Source organism: Lygodium microphyllum, chromosome 16 (assembly GCF_053477565.2).
Source record: "Lygodium microphyllum isolate KBCC chromosome 16, Lygodium_microphyllum_v1.1.10, whole genome shotgun sequence".
In the NCBI taxonomy this organism is placed as follows: Eukaryota; Viridiplantae; Streptophyta; class Polypodiopsida; order Schizaeales; family Lygodiaceae; genus Lygodium; species Lygodium microphyllum.
The window spans coordinates 70,001,895-70,013,730 of record NC_141150.1 but is presented as its reverse complement, the minus strand read 5'-3'; the positions used below and the strand labels follow the sequence as shown (position 1 = coordinate 70,013,730).

Here is an 11,836-nt window from a genome sequence, read left to right as displayed (position 1 = left end):
CAAAATTTCATCCTTAGCTTTTATTATAGTAGATGGCATTATGTTGATGGTAGTCTGGTTGCTTTAGACCAAAATCTTGATAATTTTAGTAAAGATCCTATAGTGGATCTTGATGTTTGGTTCAATGAGGACATTATTGCAATCCTAAAGGTTAGATCATCATGTATACTACATCAAGTGCGGATGGATTTACAGAATGAAGATATTGAAATACCATACTCATTTGTGTTTCAACTTAATAACAAACGAGTAAGTTTTTATATCATATTATATCCACTTAGGTGTATATCTGATTTCACTTCTTGATTAATAAACATTTGTAACATAATTCTTTACAGATATCAACAAGGAGAGAGATGAATATACAATGCAAGGATATTGAAGAAAAGATCTCTTTAATATCAATATAAAATACATGTACAAATTTTGTGGCAATTTGTTATTAGTCATCTCCATGACTACACAAGGGCTTACATCCAATGAGGCAAAGCTACTTCTTTTTTTGAGAACTTTTCTTAGGAGAAGAGACATCCTTTTTAGAAGTCCTTTTGCCTATTTTTGATGCATTGGTTGCCTTGGGTGTTGAAGGCATAGCTTCACCTTTTATAAATACATGAACCTCCTCTCCTTCAATGTCCAAGTCTCCACTATAGTCCATTTTTGTTGATTGTATACAATTGACCATTATGTACTTCATAAGCTTTGCTCTTATATACCAAACATACTCACTTGTATAGCAATCCCTTGTCAACTGTCATACATTTATAAGAAAATATTTTTAGTTCATTGTTATTTTTTACAATGGACTATATTATTATCATCAATGGATTATTTTGCAATAAACCTTTATCTTAAAGTTTAGTATGTTTTACAATACCTTTATAAGTTTATCATCATTGAGAAAAATAAATTAAACCAATCTTCTAGTATTTACAATTACTCTCAAGCCACAAGAGTAACTATCATCCTAATGAGGACACTGCAATCAACAATATAAAGTAAAACTATGAAACTTGTTTATGGTAGTTTTTAGAATAAATTTTCTTAGTATGCTCCAACCATATTAATCAAGACCTTAGTACCGCAACTTGTCTATATTGCATTGTTGCAAGTAAGTCAGAAGGCATGGGAGGCCTTCTCTCTAACACTTCAATCAATCTTTTTACATCTCTGTATCAAAAAAGGCAATAAAATTTAGAGTTATTACAAAAGAAAGATCAAAATATTTAGAGTATCTGCAACAAAAATGTCAAAATATCAAGGAGACCCTAGATTATATAACTTACAACTTGGCAATTCCATGGCTCATTTTTACAGAATTGATGAGGAAACATTGCCTCTCCACATAGTCTATGCCAATTAGGCTCCAACGAGAACTAAAAATAAAAATATTTCAATAATCTAGCAAAACAAGATCTCATAAAATCTAACAAAATATCAATTTACTTACTTTTTATTTTATAGAATTAGAAAAGCTCCAAAGTTTCAAAGTCAATTGAATTGAACCAATGGTCAAATCCACTTACATCAAGCTCACTCCTCATATAGTATGAGATAGATGGATCAAGAACCTCAATATTTTGTTGTATATCAAAGGGGAGCTCATGCATTACACACCTAGCAAAGGAATGGAGATAGTAAGCATTAAGATGAAATTCCATTGCTAGAAAAATATAGTGAGTAAAAATGAATTTATATACTATACCTCATCCCAACAAGAAGAATAGAGTCATTTACTTCTCTCACTTTCTTCTTGAGAATTTGAACACAATCAAAGTCCTAAAATACCATATCAAATCTTTTGTTAATATCACTAGATAAAAAGTAACAAACATTGAAGCCCTTAGGATCAGCCCTTTCAAGAAGGATAGATAACTCCTCTTCAAAAGATGGGAGTTATTCTGCTTCCTTTTCTTCTTCATTCTTTCTTTTATACTCCCTCCATTTATCTACCTGCTCTTTTGTGGCCTTTTCCTCTTTCTCATGTTATCTTGTTTCCTTTTCATGTGTGACATCTTCAACCTTAAGACGTGGATCATTTTTCTTCTTTCTATATGGAGACACATTTAAAATATTGAAAGCTTTCACATCATAAAGAGGGATTGGCTCAAGGACCTTTGAAAACCTGTATCTCAATCTCCTAAGAATTATCATGTCTTTATCCATAAATGTAAGCCTATGTGTATGAGCAACATACATATAAGAATCTTGAAAAAACTCAATCAAAAAAACTTCTATAGCCTCCTGATGAATACAATTCAGAGCTGCCCTAGTCTATCTAAAACTAGCTAGACTATGCTTGTCGTAAATATATTTGACAAGCCTCTGAAAAGACAGCTTTTGAATTGCATTATTTAGAACCTTCATTACACTTCTAATCTCCTTTAGGCACCTAACATTCTGTGAGAACATTCTTTTTGGCTTTGATTCCCTTGTAAGTTTAAAAGGCTTGGAGGACTGATGGATCTTTAAAGCAAGACTTTAGGATCAACTTTCTGCTTTCTTTACAGTGGCCTTAGTTCTAGCCATCTAAAACATCCAAAAAAAACAAATAATACAACCAAATTAGGAAATATCCCCAAATTTTTCATATCATTTTATCTACAATCACTAAGTAACAAACAAATATTAATCACATAATCTAAATCCAACTTCAATAAAATAATACACTAGACATATAAAACGCGAGGAGGCCTTTTGGACAAGAGAACCTAACACCCTCTCGCATTTCGTATATCATAAAAGAAACAATAGATACCTAAGTCATACGAGACACAAGGGGGCCTCACATGGACAAGAGAAACCAACACAATCTCGTATTTCATATGCATTCGATCAAAGAGAAACTTACCCTCCAAGCGACGTATGAAACACGAAATAGCTGTTGCCGATGTGAAGAGCCATAACTAATCGTGTTTCATACGTTCGGTATTTTTTGGGATCATTTTGTAGAAATTGTCAAGTGATTCAAAGCTAACTCATATTTGTCAAAACACTTACATTTTCCAAGGTTCTGTGCATATGTTGGGCGATGAAGCCTTCTTTAGTCGCCTTATGCTGAAGAATCATTTTGCACTATAATCGAATTAGTGTTGTGTTGGTGTGGTCGAGCATAGAAAGAGCTTTGTCTTCGAAAAAACTATTTTCTCGTTATCGTTCAGAAATCGGGTTTATAAGGATGTTGGTTTACATGTGGCTACTATAATACGTAGTTAATTTCATACATGCGACGAGTAGACGTTTTTACATGGGAAGTTGTCACATGTCACTTACATTTTTGGCATGATAATGCTTTTCTGGCTCCACTTTTTAAGTTATTAGCATTTTCTTTTCATTTTAAGAGCACCTCCTCTGAATTAGTGTAATGTACTTTTTAAATAAATGTATGGTGACCATTGGCATATATATATGAACACTCAAGGTCAGGTTTTTATATTACTATTTCTTTCGCATATCTTGTCTTGTCTTCAATGAGCTATTTATCTTGTAGGCATCACAAGTCAAACCAAGCATATTCTTACAAAAAACCATTTACTCTCAGCAGCAATGACTACAAATATCATGTGTATTACACTTTTCTTAATATTTTTTCTATGTAATCCTGAATTTCGGGATATTGAAGATGTTAGTTGGTTTAAAAGGAGAAACATATATCAAGAACTTAGAAATTCTATAAGGGTTTTACTTTGTTTTTCTATCAATATTGGTCTTGTACACATGTTAAACAATGGGGTTTTAATGTTCTTGATGCATTGTTTTGTTCAAATTTTTTGAATGTATAAAACATGAATTCATCAAGTTTTTTTGTCAAAGTGGCATGTGAAATGCGATTTTATGAACTGTGAAGTTGTTTGGATCATTGTTTTCACATTTCATGAGTCGTGAATGTAAAACAAAGCTTAATCGATGAGACTTGGAATTTCATGCTTTCTTTGTTGCAGAAAGGGAAAATTCATTTCGTTAATCTTGTATTTCTAAATATATTACATAACAAACACGTTAAATTTGTCAAAATACAAAAGCAGTGCCTTGTAGGTTTTGACTAAAATAGTTTTAGCAATCTTTCTTTAGTCTTCTGGATATGAGAAAATGTGGATTTGAAAATTATACCCCTAATTTAAATTTTTTTATTTTGTGGATTTGAATTTGTGAGTAATCACGATGACTAAAAGGAAGTTGTCTTTAGAGGGAATGAAGGAGGAGAATCTGGAGGATACTTATGATGAAAAGCTATTCGATTTTCTGCATTCAACTGAAAATTCATCTAGATTTATTTACATCACAGATATGCTCAATGTTTCCTTTGATTTGCAAGAGCTCTTGAAGGATCTTGAAGATAAACTAAAGGATTTTAAGGAGTTTTATGATAGACATGTGGAAGGCCTAGAGATTGAGGGATTTATCCATTATAGCGATGTATTTGAAGCTTCCAATGCTGCTGGAACAACTTTGCAAACAAGGTTTAGCCTTATTGATGAAGAATTTAAAAAGTGAAAAGAAGATTTCCCTTTTCATCAGAATCAACATCAATGTCTTCTTGTACAAAAGGATGTTGGATTTCTTATATATCTTCAATATATGGATAGTTGTTCTTCAGATACAATACAAGAGAAAAAGATAGAGGATATTGCATGCAAAGACAAAGAAGTTGAAGAGAAGGGTAAAATGTTTCAAGAGGATATTGAGAACCAATTAGTGCACCGATTTGATGTTGCTTTGTTTAAAAGTGAGAATATTACAAAAGTGAAAGAAAAGGAGATAGAGTTAAGTGTAGAGATTGAAATAGATCCTCTTGAATATGTCCTAACATTTCCTGTTATCTCATCAACAAAAAGAGATATGTATTGCTAAATGATATTCAATGCCTTTTTTATCTTAGAGAAGATTACTTCTTGTCAATCCTTGCAACATGGGGTCAAAATGACAAGAATTTTATAGGTTATGAAGAGGAATTGCTAGCAACTCTTGATGTTGAGGGAGAGAATTTTCAAGACACCTCTGTAGCCTTGCATTCTTGTAGTAATCAAATCATGGAATATGAAAAGGGGGGGGTACCTACAGAGGAAGAGTACTTACAAATTCAGTAAAGACTTGGTATTGATAACATGGGGTATGAAGAGAAACTCAAGTCTCCATTAGAGAAGAAACCAAAAAGTTCAATAAATCTATATGATGATAGTCTTCTTGAACAATATGAAAACCCTAAGGTATGAAAGATAATTCTAAAATATCCATTCTGTTTCATATTAGAGGATGTTATGCATTATAGACAAATATTATTAGATATTTATCTACTGACATCTTATACTATTGTGGTTTATTGTGCAAATAGAAATTGAAGATGCATACAACTTTCTTGGAAGAGCCAAGGGCTCAAGGCCATTGAAGCATGGCAAAAGTCAAGGCTTTTGTTATTATATTGGAAGCTTAAATAATCAAACAGTTGTAATTTATCATAGCAACTTATCAAGCTCTCCAAGCTTACCAATAATGGCTTTAAAAGCTATCTCCAAGGTGATTGGATCCCAAGATTTCAATAGATGTTCAAACAAAATAATTTTGGTGGAGAAGGAAGACGTTGTGAGAGTTTTTGGCTTCATGCCTAGATACAGTGGATCTAAGGCATGATACTTTGAAGTTCTTGCCTCTTATTTGCTCTCCCATGTAGGAGATACCAAGAATTTAAACCTCCTTCTAAGCTCTAGGAAACAAGAGTTCCTAAAATGTAGAGGTCCCATCGAGTGAGATGAAACCAAAGGTTCCTTTAGAGAACCTAGTGAATTCCTTGAAACTAAAGACTCTTCTGCAAACAGAGTCAGACTAAAAGATGTTAAGGGTTTCTTGAAACCCATCTTTTTCCATCTCTTTGTACAATTTGTAACCATTCTGAATATCTTTTCCTTGCACAAGAGTTTAAATATCCATATTTTCTTATTTGGGTAACAATGGATATAGTCCTTGCCAAAGATTATGTATTACATGATGCACTTGTGTCTTTGAGCTTGAATTTGTGCCAAATGTGTTTGTAGAATCGTTGAAAGACCTCTAATAAACTATTTGCTTTGTATCTTCCACTTTCATGTCTATCTAAAGTATTTTGCTTTCTTACTTGATAATGTGATTTTTCCATACCTTGGGTCAGCCAAATAGATAGATATCCATATTTCTTGATAAAATATGGAGCATTGGTGTTCAATGAAAAACCTAATACAATATATCAAAATCCTTTGTATTCTAATTGAATACTAAATGGCATTGAGTGACTGCAATGATGTAATAAAAGTGCTCTACTCATCAAGGTAATAGAGACCCTATCTAGTTTTGTACATTTTAGAATCTCACTTTCATCAAGTTTAACCACAAATCTAGCCACACCTTATGTCTCTTCTAGTGACAAGTCATAGAATCTAATCATTAAGCATTGTAGGGTGGGCAAGTCAAGAAAAATATTGTTAAATTCATTGAATACTTTATTTTCCTTGCCCTTGAAGCTAGCCTTGATATGGAAATGCTCACCCAAAATCTCCATTACTTTGTTATTCACTCTCTGTCTAATAGTTCTAATCATAAATGGCCTTGAAAATATGCAATTATGTACTTATCCTTGCTTCATATTTAACTGTAAGAGCTATAAAATTTGTATATAAGCATCTCGACTAATATCAATATTATCTAGTGTCTTCTGCAGTAACTCAATATCCAAAGAATGATCCTTTATAAATGACTCCAAGCATTGTTTCTTTGCCTTTTTAAATTTCTTCTTCTCCAAAATATCTTTTGAAATTACTAAAGGAAAAAGATGATAATGAAACTGAGATGCTTTTAAAGAATATCTTACTTGCATTCAATTGAAGAAGAGACCTAAACAAAATCAACATACAAATCAATACAATTATTTATAAACAAAGTCATATTTTATATTTTTCAAATGAAAAAAAAATACCTTACTGCTTGGATTCTTTTACTACAACCTTCTCGTCTCATATTCTCAGTATTTCTAAGAGTCTTTTGTTGATTTCGAAGTTCTAAAACAATTTGCTTTCGTTGATAAGATTTTATGTGTTTCTCCAACAAATGAATCCTCTTGATAGCCCTCTAGCTTTTGCAATAACTCGTCGTTATATTTTGATAAAAGATGGTTCTCCAATTTGAGGATATCCTTTTTTACAATCAAGTTAAGTATATAACCTAAAAACCCATTATAACCATCACCAATGAACATAAACAATGAAGAGCTATTATAGAAAGACGAAGTTCTATTTTTTCTAGGGTCTTTGTGTTATAGCCTGCCATCTAACTAAATATCAAAATTTTTCTTTCCTTCAAACCTGAGTATATGTTTCGTAAACTCTATAATAGCAATGGGTTTTATTCTTTTCCTTATTGGTTCATACTCACCATCCAACTCAATACGAAGATGATAAAGAGGTATTTTACTAGAGCTACAAAGATCATTGGATGACTGATCCATAACTAAGGACGTGATTAAAAGATTGCATTAAAAAAGTATGTGAATTAGATACAAGAAAAAAAACAAAGAAAAAACTAGTAAAGATAAAAAAGAAAGAAGAGAGAGAATGGAGAGATGTCAAACAAAATTCAAATTGAATATTAGTTTTTACTTTAATGAGAATAAGTAAGATCTTCATTATGACAATCTTTATTACCTTTATGGAGACCTGGATTTCTAGATTTGATGTGACCACCAAAATATCACGACAATGACTTATTAACAATTTTTGACATACGAAAATATAAAAGTTTTCGCAAATCTGAAAAACAATTTTATTTCCTAAAATATTTTCTTTCTAAGACCGTTGCAAGGCATTTTTGAGACCTTAAAACTCCCCTAATGCTCCACAACTTTCCTTTAGATCCTTATGAACTTAGTTGGAAAGAAATAGAAGCTAAACTTCTGGGTTCATGCATTGGAAGTGTTTTTCTTTAGTATATTTGTTTAAGAAAACTCATTTTTTCAAGGTAAGGTTCACAATGGACTTTCAAGATTGAGACTATTTTTATGGTTTCATGTATTCAAGCTTGGGATATCATAGTTGAAGAAGACGAAGCTACACTCAATCAAATCAAGACCTGCCATAGCCAAAGGGAGAGCATCGAAGTACCCTAAATTACAAAGGCAAAAGTTATTCTAATTCATTGTGAAATGGACCAATTAATACACAACGCTAACCAAGCTAAAGCCGAAAGTAGTGTTTTTCCCTATATCTTTTTGGATATGTAAATATTGGGCTGATTCCCTACTCGCACCCCTTGTAAAGTACTAACAATACACCTATTGTGAAAGACCATCTAAGGAACTAAGTCCCAAGTATCCCTATATATCTTATTTTTATTTACTGCAAATTTAAGCATCCTCCAAAAAACAAAAAATATTGGCCAACTCACATTACTAAGAAAGGCATAAACTCTTCAATGTTAGCATGAATCGGTGGTACATTTTTAACATTTTTGTAGTACTCTCAAGGTAGTGCTTGTGTTCAACACTAGGCATCTAATAGGATTTTGTTAGTAGATTCAAATGCTCTAGACTCTAGTTTTGAATTTTTCTTCTCAACGACTATACATTTATGTATAACACAATACATAACCTTGCATTAGACCATTAAAAAGGGCGTCAGAGTGTATCATGATGGTTGTCTATGATACTACTTATTGCAACCCTCATGTTTTGAGACCCTATCAATTAGAGGTCCAAGGTAGTTTGAACTAGGAATAATCAACATTATATTCTCAAATATGAGGTCATTGGCTAGGATGAACACACTTCAAGATGATGAGCACCAATTAGATACAAGTTAAGAGAGACTTAGCTACAAGGTTGACATGCATGCCAACTCCTATAAGCAAGCATGTTCACATGTTTTTTGTACATGCTATGCTTGAGAAGGAGAAGCTTTAATGACATGTGGTTACTATGGGAATAGTAGTGTTGCATGCTCAAACCATGCCAAGGAAGGAGCTATATGGGTAGGGATGACGACTTTTAAGAAGCTAACTTTCGTCGATAGGTTGATTTAGCCCTTGAACACCAAAATATAGCTTTAAAAACCATGATGCATGGAACAATACTCAAGATGGCACGTGCTTGTGAACAAAGAGCAAGGATGTAAGCAAGTTTGAGTGTGCGGGATGTTCAAAGTACTTCATTAGTTCACGGCAAAACAACTAATATATGAGTCAATTCTGATGTCCAAGAAGCAATGCCACGCGATGCATGTGAGTCAAAGTCACGTTGATGAGATAACAAGACAAGCACCTCCAAATGTGTCGGTACATGAGAATTGCTTATCAAGGATGTGTTGAGTTCCAATGACAATTCCAAGGAAAGGGAGCTTGCAATTGATGTGTGTGAGAGCCTTGGTGTAGAGGAGAGCCAAAACATGGGTTGGAATTGATGTAATTTGGACTTGTTGGGCGAATTGATGAGCAGGTTGTGTGCTAAACATGAGTATCATGGAGATAACTTCGATCGCTGCGAAACCTCTGATGAGATAAAGATGATAATTTTGAAAATTAGGCGAGAGTTCTTGACGATAATGTTGACAACCCTATGATTGGGTTGTTCTGTCTGGGTGTATGTATGGTACTCAAAGCTTGAGATTGATGCTATGTTTGAGCACATGGTATGGTGGTAACTCAGTTTTTCATAGGTTACAACTTTCAAGAGACTATTTACTTGGATGTGCAAACTTTCACAGGGCCTTGTACTGCTCAATCAACCGAGACGCATGCAGTCTTGAGGTGGGGTTACTGGTACACCCCAGGCTTCGTAAGTACGAGATCTACAATTGAATTGATAACACATTAGTCATTGGATCTCTCTCTCTCTCTCTCCCCCTCTCTCTCTCTCTCTCTCTCTCACCTGTTTAGCGGTTGCTGCACTAGAACCCATGGACCGCTCAGCAGACTTCTGCTGAAAATATTCCTGTCAATGCACAGTAAATTGCGTCATCATCTTACAGTCGGCTTCCCTAGTATCCAATCTTCCAGTTAGCACCTTGTTACACGATAGCATTCTCCAAAACATGATGCACGACAAGAAATTGATAAGGAAACTATAAATCATCATGCAATGTGGGGCTGAGCTTCTTGCCTGCTTCTCCGACAGCAAAAGAGCTCGTTCTTCTGGAGGAATTTTGACCCATTTCAGCACCTTCACAGAACCCATTGCGAAACTCTGTGAGGCTTAATAAAGTGACAACAGGAAATAGTATGTAAGTGCAGGAAAGTATCACCGTTACATGCTGAGCATATACAAAAGCATCTTCGCTGCTCAAACAGCACTTGACTGCTCGCAGAGTGTCCTGTTCATAAAACAAAAACTTGATGGTATCATAAACCAAGTAAATCATCACAACGTCTGTCGAAAGATGGTTTCATTTTCAATGCAGATACAAACCAGACCTTGTTCTTTGCATTCTTGCTGCGCATCCGTTCATCCAGAACAAAAGATATCTGCACACAGTAACAGTCTTATGAGGACACATCTGGAGCGCTATGCACTTGTCACTGTCACTGCAAGAATGTACCTTATCTAGTAACCGTTTTGGGTCTTGAAAGGCTGGTTTTTTGGCCCAGTTGTGGAACAAAGCAGCGATGGTTGATCTTGCTTCCACATTGAACCTGACACGAAGAGCACTTAGATGTTTACAACTGTCGACATGTGCACATTGCACCTTCTCAATTTATGAAATAACATATATTCTACTATTTCAAGTACACGGTACTACCAAAAAGAAAGAAAGCACACCAATCGCTACCGTCGCAAGGATCAGTACACATGGTACCACTTGCTCCGTGCATCTAAGAACCATTGTCAATAATGAAAAGCCTCTTGTATAACTATATCGCTATGTCTTGGACCGTCTCAACCAGTCCTTAAGGCTACAGATCTAATCTCCTAGGGCACCTAAATGATGCACATAGCAAATTCTCTCCACAAGGTATCCCCCTTCTAAACCCAAAAGGTTGCAAAGGCTCACGAGGTGAAGTCTATCCTCCTTTTCTCCAAGTTGGCAAGGGCTGATATTGCTTGAAGCTCTTGGCTTTGCAAGTTATGGTCCCCTACGGACAGCTACAACAATTGTTGGTTGGCCATAGATTGTGTTAGAAACCTAGCTAGACCAAGGATATAGGGTAGAATCAAAAGCGTCAACAACGAAAATAGAACTGGCATATGGTCTAAGAGAGTAGTCTCAGCCACCTAGCACACCTCGAATTTCAACACCCTCCAGTTCAATGGACCATGTGAGACAAGAAGTTGATCACACAAGCTGCAACCAGCCCTGGCTTGATGGATTGACCTCATATTAATTAAGGAACACAAGTTCTCTACTTCACAAGCTAGTCATGTTGGTAAAGTACTCCAACAAGGCTCGTTTACACTATATATGAGAGACCACGGCACCATTCTAGAATGCAAGGCTCTTCAGATCAAATTGATATTAGGGATAGGGATTCTTTCATCCTCACCATCTATGTGCCAGCAGATATTACATCATGATTTATCTTTTGGCTTGAGGTGACTGCCCAATATAGACTTTAGGACTGTCGGAGAAACCTTGTTAAATTTGTTTTCAAAAGTTACTACAATAGTGCATTAGAGCTTGTCATTGAGGAGCAGCAACAAATTATGGTGAATTCACACAATGGATTAAAACAAAGATGGTGCACACTTCCAACTATATGACCTAATTGGACACGTGATAGAAACTCAAGTATATCAAGGCTAGAGTAAATGCATTGGAGTGTGGGCTACTATCAGAGGTCCAAAGATGTTAGATATGTAGATGCAATCCCAAACAAAGGAGTAGCA

The 11,836-nt window shown here is 34.7% G+C and overlaps 1 protein-coding gene across 3 annotated transcripts in view; it reads right to left on the bottom strand.

The window, feature by feature from the left end:
- Positions 1–9,066: 9,066 nt before the first annotated feature.
- Positions 9,067–11,836, bottom strand: part of LOC148022957 (ATP-dependent DNA helicase SRS2-like protein At4g25120) — a 92,031-nt gene continuing 89,261 nt past the window's right edge. Inside the window, exons 22-27 of one of the 3 annotated variants that reach the window (XM_087695893.1) lie at positions 10,551–10,644; positions 10,426–10,476; positions 10,263–10,325; positions 10,115–10,174; positions 9,884–9,946; positions 9,067–9,803 (exon numbers count right to left, since the gene is read on the bottom strand). In XM_087695893.1, the coding sequence (XP_087552019.1) occupies positions 9,714–9,803; positions 9,884–9,946; positions 10,115–10,174; positions 10,263–10,325; positions 10,426–10,476; positions 10,551–10,644 (421 nt within the window). In that variant the 3' untranslated portion in view covers positions 9,067–9,713. The remainder of the gene's footprint in view (positions 9,804–9,883; positions 9,947–10,114; positions 10,175–10,262; positions 10,326–10,425; positions 10,477–10,550; positions 10,645–11,836) is intronic. The other 2 variants (XM_087695892.1, XM_087695891.1) reach the window with 2 other exon arrangements.